Here is a 15,655-nt window from a genome sequence, read left to right on the forward strand (position 1 = left end):
CGACAGCCGGCTGCGTTGAAGCTGAGAAAGCCATTGACTGCTTCAAGTCAGCCGGGCTGCAGGCGACGCCGGCGCTGCATGAAGTCGAACGCACGTGTTACTATAAACAGGACGCTCTCATAACGTGATGCTTTTTTAGTCCCATACTGTGAGATTTGAGAACCTAAAACTCCGTTTGAGCTAGTGCACACGCAAACACAAAAACAGAGTTTTCAGAAATCTCCACTTTGGCTGGAGTTTTTAGAAATGATCGTTTTCCGTGATAAAACCTCAGTTTTCATGTAAATGAAAGGCCAAACCGCATGAAAATATATGCGTTTTTCTTCCGTGTAAACGGGGCCTAAGTGACATATCTACCATGTCTAGTCGGGTAGTGTAATGAACAGGAATTCTAAGGAAACACATGCTAGCTTCGCTTTCTTCCTCTTGAATAACATTTTTCTGTCCCCTTGGTTACCCTCATGATCTCGCTTTCTTTATCTTATACTCAGTCTTTGCATGAATAATTTGATTAAAAAGTGTTGCTTTGATTTTATTTAGCATTTCACAATCCCCCTCTGAATATGCTTTAAACCACAAATCAACACAGTTATCATTCAAGTAACATTGAGCAAATATCTTGACTCCGCCAATTAATTTGTAAAAAAAATACCTTTACATATATTCAATAGATTTGTTTAATCAATGAACTTGATCAAAATTGTACCCTGTCATTTTTCCATTTCATGCGGATTCAAACTGTTTTCTTCCTGGAAGTGTTTCGTTGTTGAAGCAGAAAGGAAACGCATCAGAAAGGATTGGCTCCTACTGATAGATATGCAATCTTACCCTACTATAGTCTGGCTTTAGCCAAGTGAGGGGGAACATGAACATGAATGGCAGTGTTAGCCACTATTCAGACTTGTGTACATCCCTTTGCCTGCAGACCCAGATGGCTCTGGGTTTCACAGACATGGCTATTCTCTCAGGAAGACGGCGTGGTGCTTTTGCACTCGACAGCAGAGGGAGACTGCTTCAGTAGGAGGTAAGAGACACCCAGCTCCAGGTATCAGCAGTCCAGGCTCCATATTACCACAGACAATGGACCTGGCTCTCTCTACCTCCCCTCCTCTCTTTTGCTCTCTGTCTCTCGCACCCTTTTCTTTAGGTCTCTCTCTTTCTCTCCCTGTCTTTTGGCCCGATTACACTTGATGTGTCCTCGACAAAGTGGGCAGTAATGGAAACTTCTCGGAAGTGACGTAGGCAGTAAAGGAATGTGAATACGAGCAGTCAGCTGGTGGGTTACCTTGGAGAGGCAGGGTAGACTGATGTGAATAGAGACATGTCTCAGCTGCCCACTTTTGTTTGGATCACCAAAGCGCATTTTAAAACCAAACATAAACATGGCCTCTCTCTCTTTACCTGGCTGCAGCCTGCAGCCTCCCGTCTCATATGCCCAAGCTGTCCAACGGTAAATTCAGAGGGTCAAAAATACTAAATCGCAAATTATTTTACGGATGGAGTTAAAGGTAAGTTCGTGAGCACGTTTGTTGCAACAAATTGAAAAACCTCCATATAGTTTATACTATACTTTTACTTTTAAGTTTATACTATACTTTATATCCATATAGTTTGCTGATTTCTGGATTTAATTGTTCTGTCCCTGATGTTAAAGTATATTTGATGAAACCTGCGATGACTTTCATTTAAAATGAATATTAACTAACGTTACCTAGAGCAATTTATGGTTGCAGACTTTGATGGTTTCTTTTTGTGATTTTCCTTAAGGTACGCATCAGTGTCTTTGAAAAAAAGAACACGCCGCAGGTGACAAAATGCACGTTATGCTGTACCGACCATCATTGGACCCAACCGCCGTGGTTGTGCCTAACCTTCACCTCCACCTCTGCTACGACTCCTGGCCTTAAACTAATCCTAACCTCAACCGTCGTTGTGACGCCTAAACTCAACCGGGCCTCCCAGGCTGCAGCCGTAGAATGGATTTTTAGTTTGTAGTCTAGCTATAAAAAAAACACGTACACCAAAGTAGGAAGGAGAAAAAGCGGACCAGACAAGCTTTTATTTTGAAAAGTAGAAGCATGAGAGGGCATGAGACGGGAGGGCATGAGGCGGGAGGCTGCAACCATACACTCTTGGAGCTGTAGGGAGGGTGACAGGGAAAGTGCAGTGAACAGTTTCACCACTGGGTGGAGCTAGTCATCACTCATGTTGAGAAGCTATCCCACTCGGCATCGCTCGTGTGACAGACAAACCAGTTTCCTATTGTTCTTCCCCCAGTTTTGGTGTTAATGACAAGTATCTCTTACATTAACCCTGCAGGTCACATTGATTCAAGCCTTCAGTTTCAACAACACTTCACACAGTTTTGTTCAATTTCGTTCCTGTGGCTCAGGTATATGTGTTGTTGGAACTACGGTAACACAAACACTAGCTACCTCACTTCATCAGAATCACCTACCTAGTGTTTGTGTGTGTTCAAACACGTGTGTATGTTTCGTGCCTGTGTCTGTGTATTTATGGACATAGTGTTGCTGAGCCACCATCACTGCAAAAAATCTGCTGTGTTAATAACATTTACATTTACATTTACATTTATTCATTTAGCAGACGCTTTTGTCCAAAGCGACTTCCAAGAGAGAGCTTCACAAAGTGCATAGGTCACTGATAATAACTTGGTATTCTGGTATCAGACACAACATCCTGTTGACAAAAGACTTGGCGGCCTGTAGTTGCCTTTATTACCTTTGGAAGGGGCGCTGGGAGGGACGACGTCATGGTTTTAGTAATGATGCCAATCCCTCTGGGTGTGAATGGACAGGTGTGGGTGTGGACGTACTGTATACTGTTAAATAATGTTTGCTTTTAACATACTGTATTAAAGTGAGAGAAAAAAAATGAAAGAGATGGATTTAGGGAGAGCCAGGCGCATTTTCTGTGTAGATACAATGTGTTTGACATTCTCAAAAACACTCAAACCCTCATTCTGTCTTTTTTTGTTGTTGCTGAAACACCTGTAGCAGAAGTCCATATTTACTGTAAACAAATCTCCCTTTTAATCTCACCCATGAGGGGAGCTGTCAGGCCAAATATTGTCCTATGGCCAAACAGTGTCTTACCTGACCTCACAATACCATTCCAAAGCAAGGACGTGTCCGTCGCTATGCCGACCTTAAATTCCTGAGATAGCTATGCGTGCTAGCAGGAAACTGTCATGGTTGCTATACTGGTTACTAGGTAGGAGGTTTTGTATTTAGGCTTATTTAACCCAGTTTATTCTACTCTACGATTTAAACTTTTCACTCCTTTGATAGCTAGTGCTGGCTAGCTAGTTGTTTTTGTCGAAAAAAAGCATCAATTAGCATCAATTTTAACAAACCAGGAAAGCAACACGTATAGTATTCTACCTGCTCGCGTTGCTGTCTCGGGAATGTCGAACGAGTGAAAACTTTAAATCGTAGAGTAGGATAAACTGGTTTTAAAAAGCCTGAATACAAAACTTCCTACCTAGTACCTTCCTACCTCTCTTCTTTCTCTCTTTCTCTTTCTGTCTCTCCCTCACTAAGAGCAGTTAATGGGATTGCACTGTGCATGTGTTATGTGCTGTACAGTATATTTGACAATTGCTTGAGACAACACGTCTCCAAGCAACCTTTTGTCCTCTACGTTTGTGGCGGGAATTCTAACAAAGAACATCTTGGAAAGTTCTTCAAGATTTCACCTTTACCACAAAAGTAGAAGGTGGAGAATTATGAGAGGAATATTTGTTTAATGTTTGTTAGTTTGTTTTAATGTTGTGTCATCTTGATTCTAGTAACTATTCCTTCTTGTTTAAAGATAACCAAGTCATCTTTGGTATCTACACGGAACTAACATAATAAGACAATCATACATCTATATTTACTGTACAAGGATGTCCAGAACAATATTTGAGCACTTTATGAACCAGCTGTGTGAACGAAAGAGGGGGAGTTGAGAATCTAGCTTCCCCCGATAAACTTTTGACTTCAGACAGCTCCTCTTCCTAACTCTGAACTGTGTAAAACTTAAGATGACCATCGATCTCTGAATCAAGCAATACCAACAATGGCAAGGTAAATGCTGTTAGTATTTGCCATCCAAAGGATCTCGCAAAATGTATCCTGCGATTCAACAAGATTAGTGCCAGTGCAACACTACCTGAACGATTCTACAGAAGAAGTAACCAAAACGCAATTCAAATTTTGACAGACTGAGATCACGCAGACTCAGTCTCATGATCCCTGCAGCGCAGATGCCCTTTGACTTTGGATTCTTCAATGGGCCTTGGACGCCCATTTGATCAACATCAGCATCATTGATCAACCCTGATCAAGCGTAAAGGCCAATTTATACTTCTGCGTTTTTAAGGAGACGGAGACAGTGGCTGTTTATCAATCCACGTTGTTTTCCGTTCTTGTGTTCTTGCGAACTCGTTTGACGTCATCTTTTATTGCCCAAGTACGGTTCCAATCCAAAGAACACAAGTCACCAAGAATGCCAAAAATACCCGGAAATGTTCCTGATCCGCCCCTTTTATCGAGGATGCATCGGATGGTGACTTGACCAGCGAGAACGCTTCTGATTTCCCAGAAGTCATTGCAAGATGTCAAGCGAGGCGGACAAACCTCACAACTGTAATTTTTTACTTTTCATATTTCAGCTAAACGGTACGTGTAAATCAGCATCTGAATTAAAATGTGACGAGAAATAGGCAGTTCAGTCGCTAAAAAAATTCTTGTTTTTATTGATGAAACGGCTAATTTGTAAATTTGCTCCGACTTGTCGATAACCTAGCTAGTAGCATCTCAGTGCAGTGCAGACACTAGTTAACAGGTACTGTAGCGAGGGCTACAGAAAACGTAAAATTACAGGTAGACGGACCATTTTTTAGCTTTGTTATCTAGTTTTTGTAGTTACTCAGTGTTATCATAATGCTGCGAGTCCAGGAAAACCCTAAACCATCTCAATTCATTATCCATTCTGCAAGACCATTCTCACAAGGAGGCTTGCCAGAACGTTCTTCAAAAGAATGTACTTGCGTTCTCAGCGTTCTTCGGATTGATAAACAGCCAATGTCTAATAAAGGGAGAACTCCCACTCTCTGGAAACTTCCGGGTTCTGAACTGGTTGCAGTTCCACATGAGGGGCTAACGGTCGTGTGCAGAATGAATGAAGGTCTATGGACCTATACCCCTCTTTTCTCAGGATATAATTTTTTGTCTAATAATTTGAATTCTGAAATCGAAAGGGGAGGCAAAAAAATACACACCGCGGGGTGTTGGATTTTTTAAAGTCGCCTTTCTGTTCTAAAAAGTCTTTGAAAATGGCATTGACGTCATTCAGAAAGGTAGACCAGAGCTACTGCTTGACGGCAAGCTCTGGTTACTTCCACTTTTCTCTTGAGGCATCGACAACACAGCTGACAGGTTAGGCTCTCCCTGTCAATACACATGCTAGAAAGAGTTTTGGCTTGCTAATGTTGTTGCTAATGTTGCTAATGCTCTGACATTCTGGTTCTGCTTAGAATGCCATCAAGCGGGATCTCTGGTCGTAGTCAGTCCTTCACTAACCAATCAAAATTCGTTAGCAGAATGCTAGCTAGTTATGGGCAACAACGACTTACCCTGTAAGAAATCGAAAGGACACAAGTACTCGTTCATTAAACTTTTGACCTGTAATCTATGTTGAACATGCAAAAACTACAATCAAATCTGAGATTTATCAACGACAATCAGGCGAAAGAGACACATGTAGCCGTTTAGCTCCATAGACTCCCATTCATTTTGCACTGGACCGCGATCACTCCCAGTGGAACTCTGGTGGAACTGCAACAAAAGTCGGTACAATGGGGCTTAATAGGGAGTGGGCAGGCTCTCCTTAAAGAGGCTCTCCTAATGTTCTGCTAGAGGTAGTCACGCGATATTTTGTGACGTTAGTGACGTCAGTAGCGTCAGTGACTGTGGCTAGCAAGTTAGCTTAACTTTTGCCACAAAAACTTAATTAAAACCTAAACTGTGGAACGGAACATAAATCCCAATAGAACCAACGCAATTGTGACCAAGACGAACCTTTTGACATCGACGTTGTCGATGTAGTCCAAATATTGACTGAGCCTTAGGGTCGCGAAAATAAACAATAATAATAATAAATAATAAATATATATTTGAGATAACAATGGTTTGTGCTCGCCAAAGGCAAGCACACCCCAATAAACTATCTAGCCTGTTCGTTCATTTCACAAGTGAAGCTGAGAGTAACGTTCCCGCTAGTGAAGAGGACATTGTTTCACATTTGTTTTGTGCCGTTTTCTACTTTTAATGAGAAGTTGGATTTAATCGGCAAAGGAAGACCTACACCAGAACTTAATTGTGTGCAGAAAAACCAAAGCTTTTAAGAGCCTATATGTTATAGTGTTGTACAGAATGACCGGTCAATCTGTAGGCTAACTATATGTACCAACGCAACGTCATTATGCACAATTACCTTATGCACAATACCGTGAATTGTGCCGCAAGGGCTGGCTCAAATAGTGCTTAATGACCAACACAATTTCATGTAGGCCTTAATGCTTTGCGTGCTGTATCGTATTTTTTTCCCGACGAGTAATTTAGGTCAGAGGGCCAAGGTTTAAGAGTCACGGTTTGCTACTGTGGTTGGTCATAGTTGTGTGGTCTTGTTTGTGTGCTCTTGCTTAGGGTCATAGTGTGGTCTTGGTTAGGGTCATGGTGTGGTCTTGGTTGGTCTTGGTTAGGGTCATGGTTAGGATTATGGTGTGGTCATGGCTAGGTTAAGTATCAACAGAGATTAGACAGCAACAAAAAGCGGTAGCGATGCTGTCGAAAGTTATGAATATTACAAACTGAAATGTTTTTTCAATGATTTAGAGGCAAAGAATAATGTTGATACAGACGTATAAATACATATACTTTACTGGATTGTTTAGTGTAGTACCTCAAAACTGTTAAAGGTTGTTCTTTGTGTCTGGTAGACTTGGTGAAAAGGATATCCCACATGTGATTTACAATCTACGTAAACAGGTTTGATCATAGAGCTACCTAGACAGAACAACAACAATAAAGAGAAGAAGGCCTGTGACTTTTTCCAAACCTGGTTAAATGCCACTTCTGGGGAAGTAGCATTGATATTGATAACTTGCCCTCCCATCCTTAGTGGGACGAGACAGCATGATCGCGAGAGAGAGATGAATGGATGGGGGATGGAGAGAGGGCAGGGGGTACAGAATGGAGGAGAGAGGAGGGGATGACAGACAGACCAAGGGGACTGAATAAGCTGAGCCTTGCAGTTCTTTCAGGGTTGAAGTGGAAAGAGAGAAAGAGAGAGAGAGGGAGAGAGAAAGAGAAGAGGCTGGGTACAGTATGCATTCTCAAGGAGAGAAAGGAGGACAGCAGTTACTATATCCACCAACCCTACAGCGACAGCAATAAAGCCTCACTCCTGGCAGTGTGAGATCCAGCCAGCTGCTCTCCTCTCTCTGTCCCTCTTTCCCTTCCTCTCCTTCTATCTTTTCTTCTCTCTACCCTCCTCTCTTCGTCTCCCTCATTCTGTCTCTCTTTCTCTATCTCCCTCTTGCTGTCTCTCATCTGTTTTATGACTGATCCGGGGGACAATGCTGAAGTTCCGTGCAGACCGGAGGGTGAGGTAGGAGAGGGGGCTGTGGGATGGGCCAAAGCTGGGAGAAAGTTAACCGTGGTTGGGGTAGGCTGGCAGTGGGAGGGGGGGACCAGAAGCTGGAGGTCAGACAGGACTGCAATGCAGTGTTGGAAAGAGAAAGAACAGGGATCTGTTTTATGGCTTTTATCGGTTTGTGTGTGTGTGTTTGAGAGACTAGTACAGTGGATAGTGTGTGTGGATGCATGCAGTGGTGTGTGTGTGTATGTGGGAAGGCTTGACTTTGTAAATAACTTGACAGTGCTGTCACAGGCTTTGCTTAGATCTCAAGACACATTACAGTGGAGTTGCTGAAGTATTTATGTCAGTGGTCATATCTCTAGTCATAAAGTGATAATTCACCGGTCATTTTGACGTTTTGCAGTGTGGTTCTGTAAGCAGGCAAAGCAGTCTCATTTTAAATAGGTTTGTAGGTTACGCATGAATAGGCTTTCTCAGGCGCAGGACCCTCTGAGACCAAGTCACACACACACAATCACACATAAACACACATATACACACTAAAGCCTTGTCACAAACACACTGACATTCACAACATGCATGCACATGACAACATCACTCAGCAAACCTATAGAAGACGTATGAGTTAGGAAACACCCAGCCACACACGCACACAGTGGCAGCTGCTCATCAGGGGTTTGTTCTGGTTAGATGCATACTGGGCAGAGGGACTCTGGTGTGCGTTGTGTTCTGCTGTCAGCCGATGCATGCCTGAATATTGTGTTCTCCCACGTCCCCTGTCCTCTTTACCTATCAGAGAGAGAGAGAGAGAGGGGGGGGGGTTCTGCTTGAACACAGCCAGTATGAATCCCAGAATCACACGGTTCTGGCTCCTCGTATCATGTCTCCTCAAAATTAAAACAGTGACAGCATTCACTTTTGACTGGTACTGTACATGAGAGTGAAGGTTCTGGACAGAGTACTACAGAGAGGCATGAACCAACATGTGTACCATGTGTTGTTAAAGGGAGGTGTTCATGGGCAGAACCTTGGGGTGTCTCCAATGTTGTTCTGTGTCCGTTCCTTCTGGCTTAGTTCTCCAAACCTGTTCTTGTCCCTCGACGCTGCCTCCATACTCAGTGGCTGTTATGTAAGGAGCAGGGGAGTTGAGTCCCTGAGGAAACACAGGACATTCCTGCATGGTGGCTGACGCTTCTTCAAGCTGCGCTAGGTGGTATTGTCAAAGAAATTCAAATACGAGAAACAGCATCCCCAATTCTTGTCTGAATGTCTGCACTCTTCTCTCTAGCCGAGGTCAATTGACAGTGGTTCCACAAAATAACCCAAAGAGGAGGGCTCGCCTTGCCAAAAGAAATTGGCTGGAATAGGATTGCTGTAAAAAACTGTAATTTGCTAGAAAATAGCGGGCTGCTCCAAATATGACAGTCCACTGGCACAGAGTTGTCTGTGTTGCTAAACAACTCTCAGATGGCCTCATTAGCTTCTTATAAGGGACAAATTGATCATTTATTTTCAGTATATCTTTTTTTGTTTGGTTGATAATGCTTTGTACACCGATGCCATGATAAATACACATCTTCAGAAATGTTACCAGAAAAAGTACCAAAAAAAAACGTCTGTAAAGAAAATGGATTTGCATCACAGATTGTAGTGTCCTAGTAAAGCAAACATTATCTATACTTTTAGATTTTAGGACCAAAACACACCCACACACTCCATACACTACTAGACACACGCAAACACCCGCACACGCCCCTTGCCTGGGTCCTGGGAGGTTATTAGATGAAGACACAGATACAGAGAACAAAACACTTGTCCATGCAGACACAAGTAGATGATTCAGACCAGGAAGAGTTACCTTGCAAACCTTCAGCACTGCCATATGGACACCTGGAAGTGTCAATGTCATGAACCAAGGATATTCAATGTTCTTTAAGGCTCAGAGGTATAATATAAACAAAATGATTACATCCTATTGTTAACATAAACATCTGGTGCTGGGATTGTTTTGCCCCAAAACCTATTGGCATACTTACACAAAAGCACATTATTTTCTCACACACATATACACACAATCATTTAATAATCACCCTATTGTATAACGTATGGCTGTGGTTGGCTAGATGCTTTTGCTGTGATGTCAGAGATCAATGTGACCAATCCCTGATCAACTAGCAGTGCTGATGTACTTTTCTATTTTCTTCCCTCTCCCTCTCCCCCCTCCCTCTCTCTCTACACTTACACCCTCTCTAACTCAACTCCCTGTCTCTCCTCTTTCTCTCCTCTCTCTCTCCTCTCCAGTCAGAATGACCAGAGTAGACCAGCTGGATCATCAGTAATCCAGCTCCAGCTGGAAGACAGTGCACACATACAGACATACTTGCAGTAAGTAATCCCCCCCACACACACACACACACACTACAATATACAGTACCTCAGTTCCTATATAATATACAGTACCTAACAGTTCTATTACAATATACAGTACCTGACAGTTCAACTGCAATTGACAGTACCTGACAGTTCTTCAATATACAGTACCTGAAAGTTCCACAACAATACAGTACCTGAAAGTTCTACTACAACATCCCTTTGGCATATTTGCCCTACCACGCTAAGGACTGCCAGTATTTGGGCAGTACAGTATACTGTATTGTATGAGTTGTTGCCTTTTAGGAATTTTCCACATTTAGTTTCCTTGTTGATGTACATGTTGTATGTATAGGGTTTTAGGAAAGACAGTACATTTGTTGTGGCTCCATTCATGCAGATGTACTTCTCTACTACAGTAGTATGTGCTGAGAGAAAGAGAAATCTGAGAAAGAAAGCATGCAGAATGGCTTACAGAAAGAGAGAGAAAGAGGGATGGGAGTAGAAAAGAAGAGGGTCTAAAAATCCATCTCCCTTTTGGCCCAGTGTAATGAATAGCTTATTGGCGTGAGCAGGACTGGAAAGGATCAATAAGTGAAGCAGTATATGTGTTCAGGGCTCAAGGGCTGCTGAGCTGGGATGGGTCTGGCTGGCTGGGCTGTAGTGGGTTGTAGTGGGCTTGGCTGTAGTGTGCTGTGGTGGGCTGGGCTGTAGTGGGCTGGGCTTGGCTATAGTGGGCTGTGGTGGGGTGAGCTGGGCTGGACGGTTTTGGGCCTGTCTGTAGTGGATTGGGCTTTAGTGGATAAGGCCGTGTTCACACTTGACTTATTTTTTCAGAAAAAAGAGTTGCCTTCAGCGCCTTTTGAGCGCCTTCAGCGCGAGAATTCTGTAACCTGAACGGAGATCATACAGTCTAACGATACATTATCATCCATTATTTTTCGTTGGTTACTTATTGACAGCTCGCTACTATGGCGAATAAAATGCAATTATCTGCTTTAGCTTTGGCATTCGAGGAGCCATGCCTGGTAACTAAGGTAGAAGGTTACTTGGGAAGGTACACTCGTACCTACTCTCCTCGTCCTGATTGGTCAGCTGTCAGAAAGGCGCTTAACGTCACCCAGCGCTTTTCTAAAATGCTAACTCTAAAAATTGAACTCAAAAAGGAGTCGGATGCTGCGCTTTTTAGGCGGACGCTTTTAAAAAAGGCTCCCGCCTTTTTCCTTTTTCCATAGGGTTGCATGTAAAAAGGCCCTAAAGGCAGCGCTTTTTTCTAAAAAAAGAAGTCAAGTGTGAACACAGCCTTATAGATGGCTGTGGTGGGCTGGGCTGCAGTGGGCTGGTCTTGGTTATAGTGGGCTGGGCTGTAGTGGGCTGGGCTGTAGTGGGCTGGGCTGTAGTGGACTGTAGTGAATTCAAGTTCAAGTCTTTTATTTGTCAGGTACACAGAACAACACAAGGTTAGACTGGGCACTGAAATTCTTAAGACAAGACAACGCAAGCACCTGGCATAACATAACATATAAGTACACGGAACACAATTTACATAAATGCTGAGCTTAAATAAGTGAAACTTCCTACATATACAGATAGCAATAAATATCGACTATACTAACCCTAATACTAAAACTTCCTAAATTACAGATAACAATAGATAGTACACTATACTAACCCTAAATGCACAAGAAACCTGTTCCAACCCTATAACCTATTCTAACCTAAGTGGAGTGCAGTACAATAGTGCAATGTCAATGACCATACAGGAGCCTGTTGGTCCCTTGCACCCTGGAGCCATGCACCCTTGTCCGTGTGAACAGACCAGGTTAGGTCAATGCTGATGTTCACCCTGAGGAACTTGAAGCAGCTGACCTTCTCCACTTCCGATCCATTGATGAGTAGGGGTGCATGCTCCTCCTCCTGCCGCCTCCTATAGTCCACAATCATCTCCTTGGTCTTGCTGATGTTAAGAGAGAGGTTATTGTCCTGACACTATGATGTCAGGGTGTCAACCTCCTCTCTGTAGGCTGACTCGTCACTGTCAGAGATGAGGCCCACGATGGTTGTGTCGTCAGCAAACTTGACAAGGAGGCTGGAGCTGCGCGTTGCCGCACAGTCGTGGGTGAACAAAACAGGAGAGGGCTGAGCACACATCCCTGGGGGGTGCCTGTGTTGGTGATTAGAACGGATGAGGTGCGGTCACCTATTCTCACCACCTGTGGCCTCCCCGTCAGGAAGTGGAACATCCACTTGAGGGAGGTGCTCAGTCCCAGGTCCACAAGCTTGGAGACCAGTCTGAAGGGGAGGATGGTGTTGAATGCAGAGCTGTAGTCAATGAACAGCATCCTCACATATGTATTCACCTTGTCCAGGTGGGAGAGAGCGGTGTGCATAGTTAGAGCGATGGCATCGTCTATAGACCTGTTGGACCGGTATGCAAACTGCATAGGGTCCAGTGTGTGGGGCAGCGAGGAGCAGATGAATGATTTGACTAGCCGCTCAAAGCACTTCATGATGACATTGGTCAGTTCTATTGGGTGATAGTTGTTCAGACATGTGACCTTGGTGTTCTTGGGCACAGGGATAATGGTGTTCCTCTTGAAGCAGGTGGAGAGTACAGACAGGTTAAGGGAGAGGTTGAAGATGTCACTGAAGACCCCTGCCAGCTGGTCAGCGGAGCCCCTGAGGGCCCTACCTGATATGCCGTCTGGGCCAGGTGCCTTGCGAGGGTTGATCTTCTTAAAGCACAGCCTCACCTCAGCTACAGTTAGTGTAGGCACACCACTGGCTTGGCCAGTGTTGTGCTGGGGCTGGGCTGTAGTGGGCTGGGCTGGGCTGTAGTGGGATGGTTTGGGCTGGACTGCAGTGGGCTGGGACAGAGCCCAGGAGAGCAGTCCTCCTGAAGTCTCACAGGGGTTAGGAGGTAGTCTAGAGTAACCCACACGATGGGATGTCATTGTTCCACTGAAAGAATGTTGTCTATCTGTGCACATGTCTGTATTGTTCACTCTCTCTTTTTGTCTATCTCTGTCTGGGTCTCTCTGTATCTCTTCTTTTCTCTCTCTTTCTGTCTGTCTCTCTCTCTGGCTCCAGGAGTTGTGATTTGGACATGAATGGAAGGGCAGGAGGGAGAAGACCAATAATCTCCAACGCCAGCGACGTCAACTGTAACTTTAACAGAAACATGGTGTCAGACCAGTCCCCAGAGTCCCAGCCCTACACACGGGTCAGTACCAGACACACACAAACACACACGCACATCATTTTAACACAGACCTAATGATGCAGCAAAATCCATCCTGTTCCACATGCAACACAATTTTTCCTCTCCTCCTCTTCCATGTATCCCTCATCTTTTTTACATTTAGTCATTTAGCACACGCACTTATCCAGAGCGACTTACAGTGAGTACAGGGACACTCCCCCGAGGCAAGTAGGGTGAAGTGCCTTGCCTAAGGACACGTCATTTTGTGCGACCGGGAATCAAACCGATTACCGCGGTGGAGGGGTTTGCGTGTCCTAGTGATCCTGGAAGCTATGTTGTCGGGGGCTTTATGCCCCTGGTAGGGTCACCCAAGGCAAACAGGTTCCAGGTGAAAGACCAGACAAAGCGTGGCTCAAAAAACCAACCATGAAGAAAAACAACAATGGTTCTCAGTTGCCCCTGCCCGGAAGCGGGTCACCGGGGCCCCCCCCCTGGAGCAAGGCCCGGGGGTGGGGCTCGATGGCGAGCGCCTGGTGGACGGGCCTTTTCCCATGGGGCCCGGTTGGGCACAGCCCGAAGAGACAACGTGGGACCCTCTTCCAGTGGGCTCACCATCCGCAGGAGGGGTCATGGGGGTCGGGTGCAGTGTGAGACAGGCGCCGGCCGAAGGCGGGGGCCTTGGCGGTCCGATCCTCGGCTGCAGAAGCTAGCTTTTAGGGAAAGGAGCCTGAGCTGGTGCGCGAGGTAGAGAGTTTCCGGCTAGATATAGTCGGCCTCGCCTCGACGCATAGCATAAGCTCCGGAACCAGTCTCCTTGAGAGGGGCTGGACTCTCTTCCACTCTGGAGTTGCCCTTGGTCAGAGGCGTCGAGCTGGGGTGGGAATACTTGTTTCCCCTCAGTTCGGCGCCTGTACATTGGGGTTCACCCCGGTGGACGAGAGGGTAGTCCCCTCCGCCTTCGGGTGGGGGGACGGGTCCTCACTTTTGTTTGTGCTTATGCACCAAATGGCAGCTCAGAGTACCCACCCTTTTTGGAGTCTCTGGGGGGGGTGCTGGAAAGCGCTCCTCCCGGGGATTCCCTCGTCCTCCTGGGGGACTTCAATGCTCATGTGGGCAATGACAGTGGAGGAGATCCTGAACCAAGCGGAGGAGTTCAAGTATCTCGGGGTTCATGAGTGAGGGAAGAATGGAGCGCGAGGTCGACAGATGGATCGGTGCGGCGTCCGCAGTGATGCGGGCTCTGCATCGGTCCGTCGTGGTGAAGAAGGAGCTGAGTCGAAAGGCGAAGCTCTCTATTTACCAGTCGATCTACGTTCCTACCTTCACCTATGGTCACGAACTATGGGTAGTGACCGAAAGAACAAGATCGCGAATACAAGCGGCCGAAATGAGCTTTCTCCACAGGGTGTCCGGGCTCTCCCTTAGAGATAGGGTGAGAAGCTCGGTCATCCGGGAGGGGCTTAGAGTAGAACCGCTGCTCCTCCGCGTCGAGAGGAGCCAGCTGAGGTGGCTCGGGCATCTGATTAGGATGCCCCCTGGACACTTCCCTGGTGAGGTGTTCCGGGCACGTCCAACTGGGAAGAGGCCCCGGGGAAGACCCAGGACACGCTGGAGGGACTATGTCTCTCGGCTGGCCTGGGAACGCCTCGGGGTCCCCTAGGAAGAGCTGGTGGAAGTGGCCGGGGAGAGGGAAGTCTGGGCCTCCCTGCTTAGGTCGCTGCCCCCGCGACCCGATCCCCGGACAAGCGGCAGATGACGGATGACGGACGGGAATCTAACCGGCAACCTTCTGATTAATAGCCTAATTCCCTAACCACTCAGCCATCTGACTCCCTTTTGTCTTTTGTCTCTTCTCCTCCACTACCTTGCTTCCCTCTTCCCTTCTCCAGGCATCTCGTACCCACAGGAAGGCTGCTACGTTTGGCAAGCGCTCAAACTCAATGCGCAGGAACCCCAAAGCAGAGGTGTCCAAACAGGGTTGGCTGTACAAGCAGGTACCAAACCACTCACCACAACACAGGACCAAAACACTCACCACAACACATGCAGGACCAAAACACTCACCACAACCTAGGACCAAAACACTCACCATAACACATGTGGGCCAAAAACACTAATCATAAAACCTAGCATTCCAGAGGCCTGTTCCATAAAGGCCTGTTCCATAAAGGCCTCAAAAAAGCTGGGGGGTGTTCCATCAACGTCGATTAAGGAAAAGCGAGACTTATTTCAAGTGTCGCTTACTTCAGCGGGTGTTCCGTTCCATTAAGGTGGCTTTTATTTTAGTTCTAGCTACGTAACCAAGGTAACTTATACTTCTGAACTAGCCTGCTCTGTGTCAGGCTAGTAAGTTGAGCTAAAGTAAAGTGTGTTGCAAATCATTTCAAACTGGTGGAAACAGAATCTCAAAAGACA

The 15,655-nt window shown here is 45.7% G+C and overlaps 1 protein-coding gene across 4 annotated transcripts in view; it reads left to right on the forward strand.

Moving 5' to 3' along the window:
* plekha6 (pleckstrin homology domain containing, family A member 6) overlaps positions 1-15,655 on the forward strand; it is a 206,347-nt gene that overhangs the window by 80,772 nt on the left and 109,920 nt on the right. For all 4 annotated transcript variants that reach the window (XM_047025028.1, XM_047025025.1, XM_047025026.1 and 1 more), the window contains exons 2-4: positions 9,970-10,053; positions 13,129-13,261; positions 15,130-15,234. In XM_047025028.1, coding sequence (XP_046880984.1) covers positions 13,145-13,261; positions 15,130-15,234 — 222 coding nt within the window. In that variant the 5' untranslated portion in view covers positions 9,970-10,053; positions 13,129-13,144. The remainder of the gene's footprint in view (positions 1-9,969; positions 10,054-13,128; positions 13,262-15,129; positions 15,235-15,655) is intronic.

The sequence above is a fragment of the Hypomesus transpacificus genome, chromosome 9 (genome assembly GCF_021917145.1).
Source record: "Hypomesus transpacificus isolate Combined female chromosome 9, fHypTra1, whole genome shotgun sequence".
Lineage (NCBI taxonomy): Eukaryota > Metazoa > Chordata > Actinopteri > Osmeriformes > Osmeridae > Hypomesus > Hypomesus transpacificus.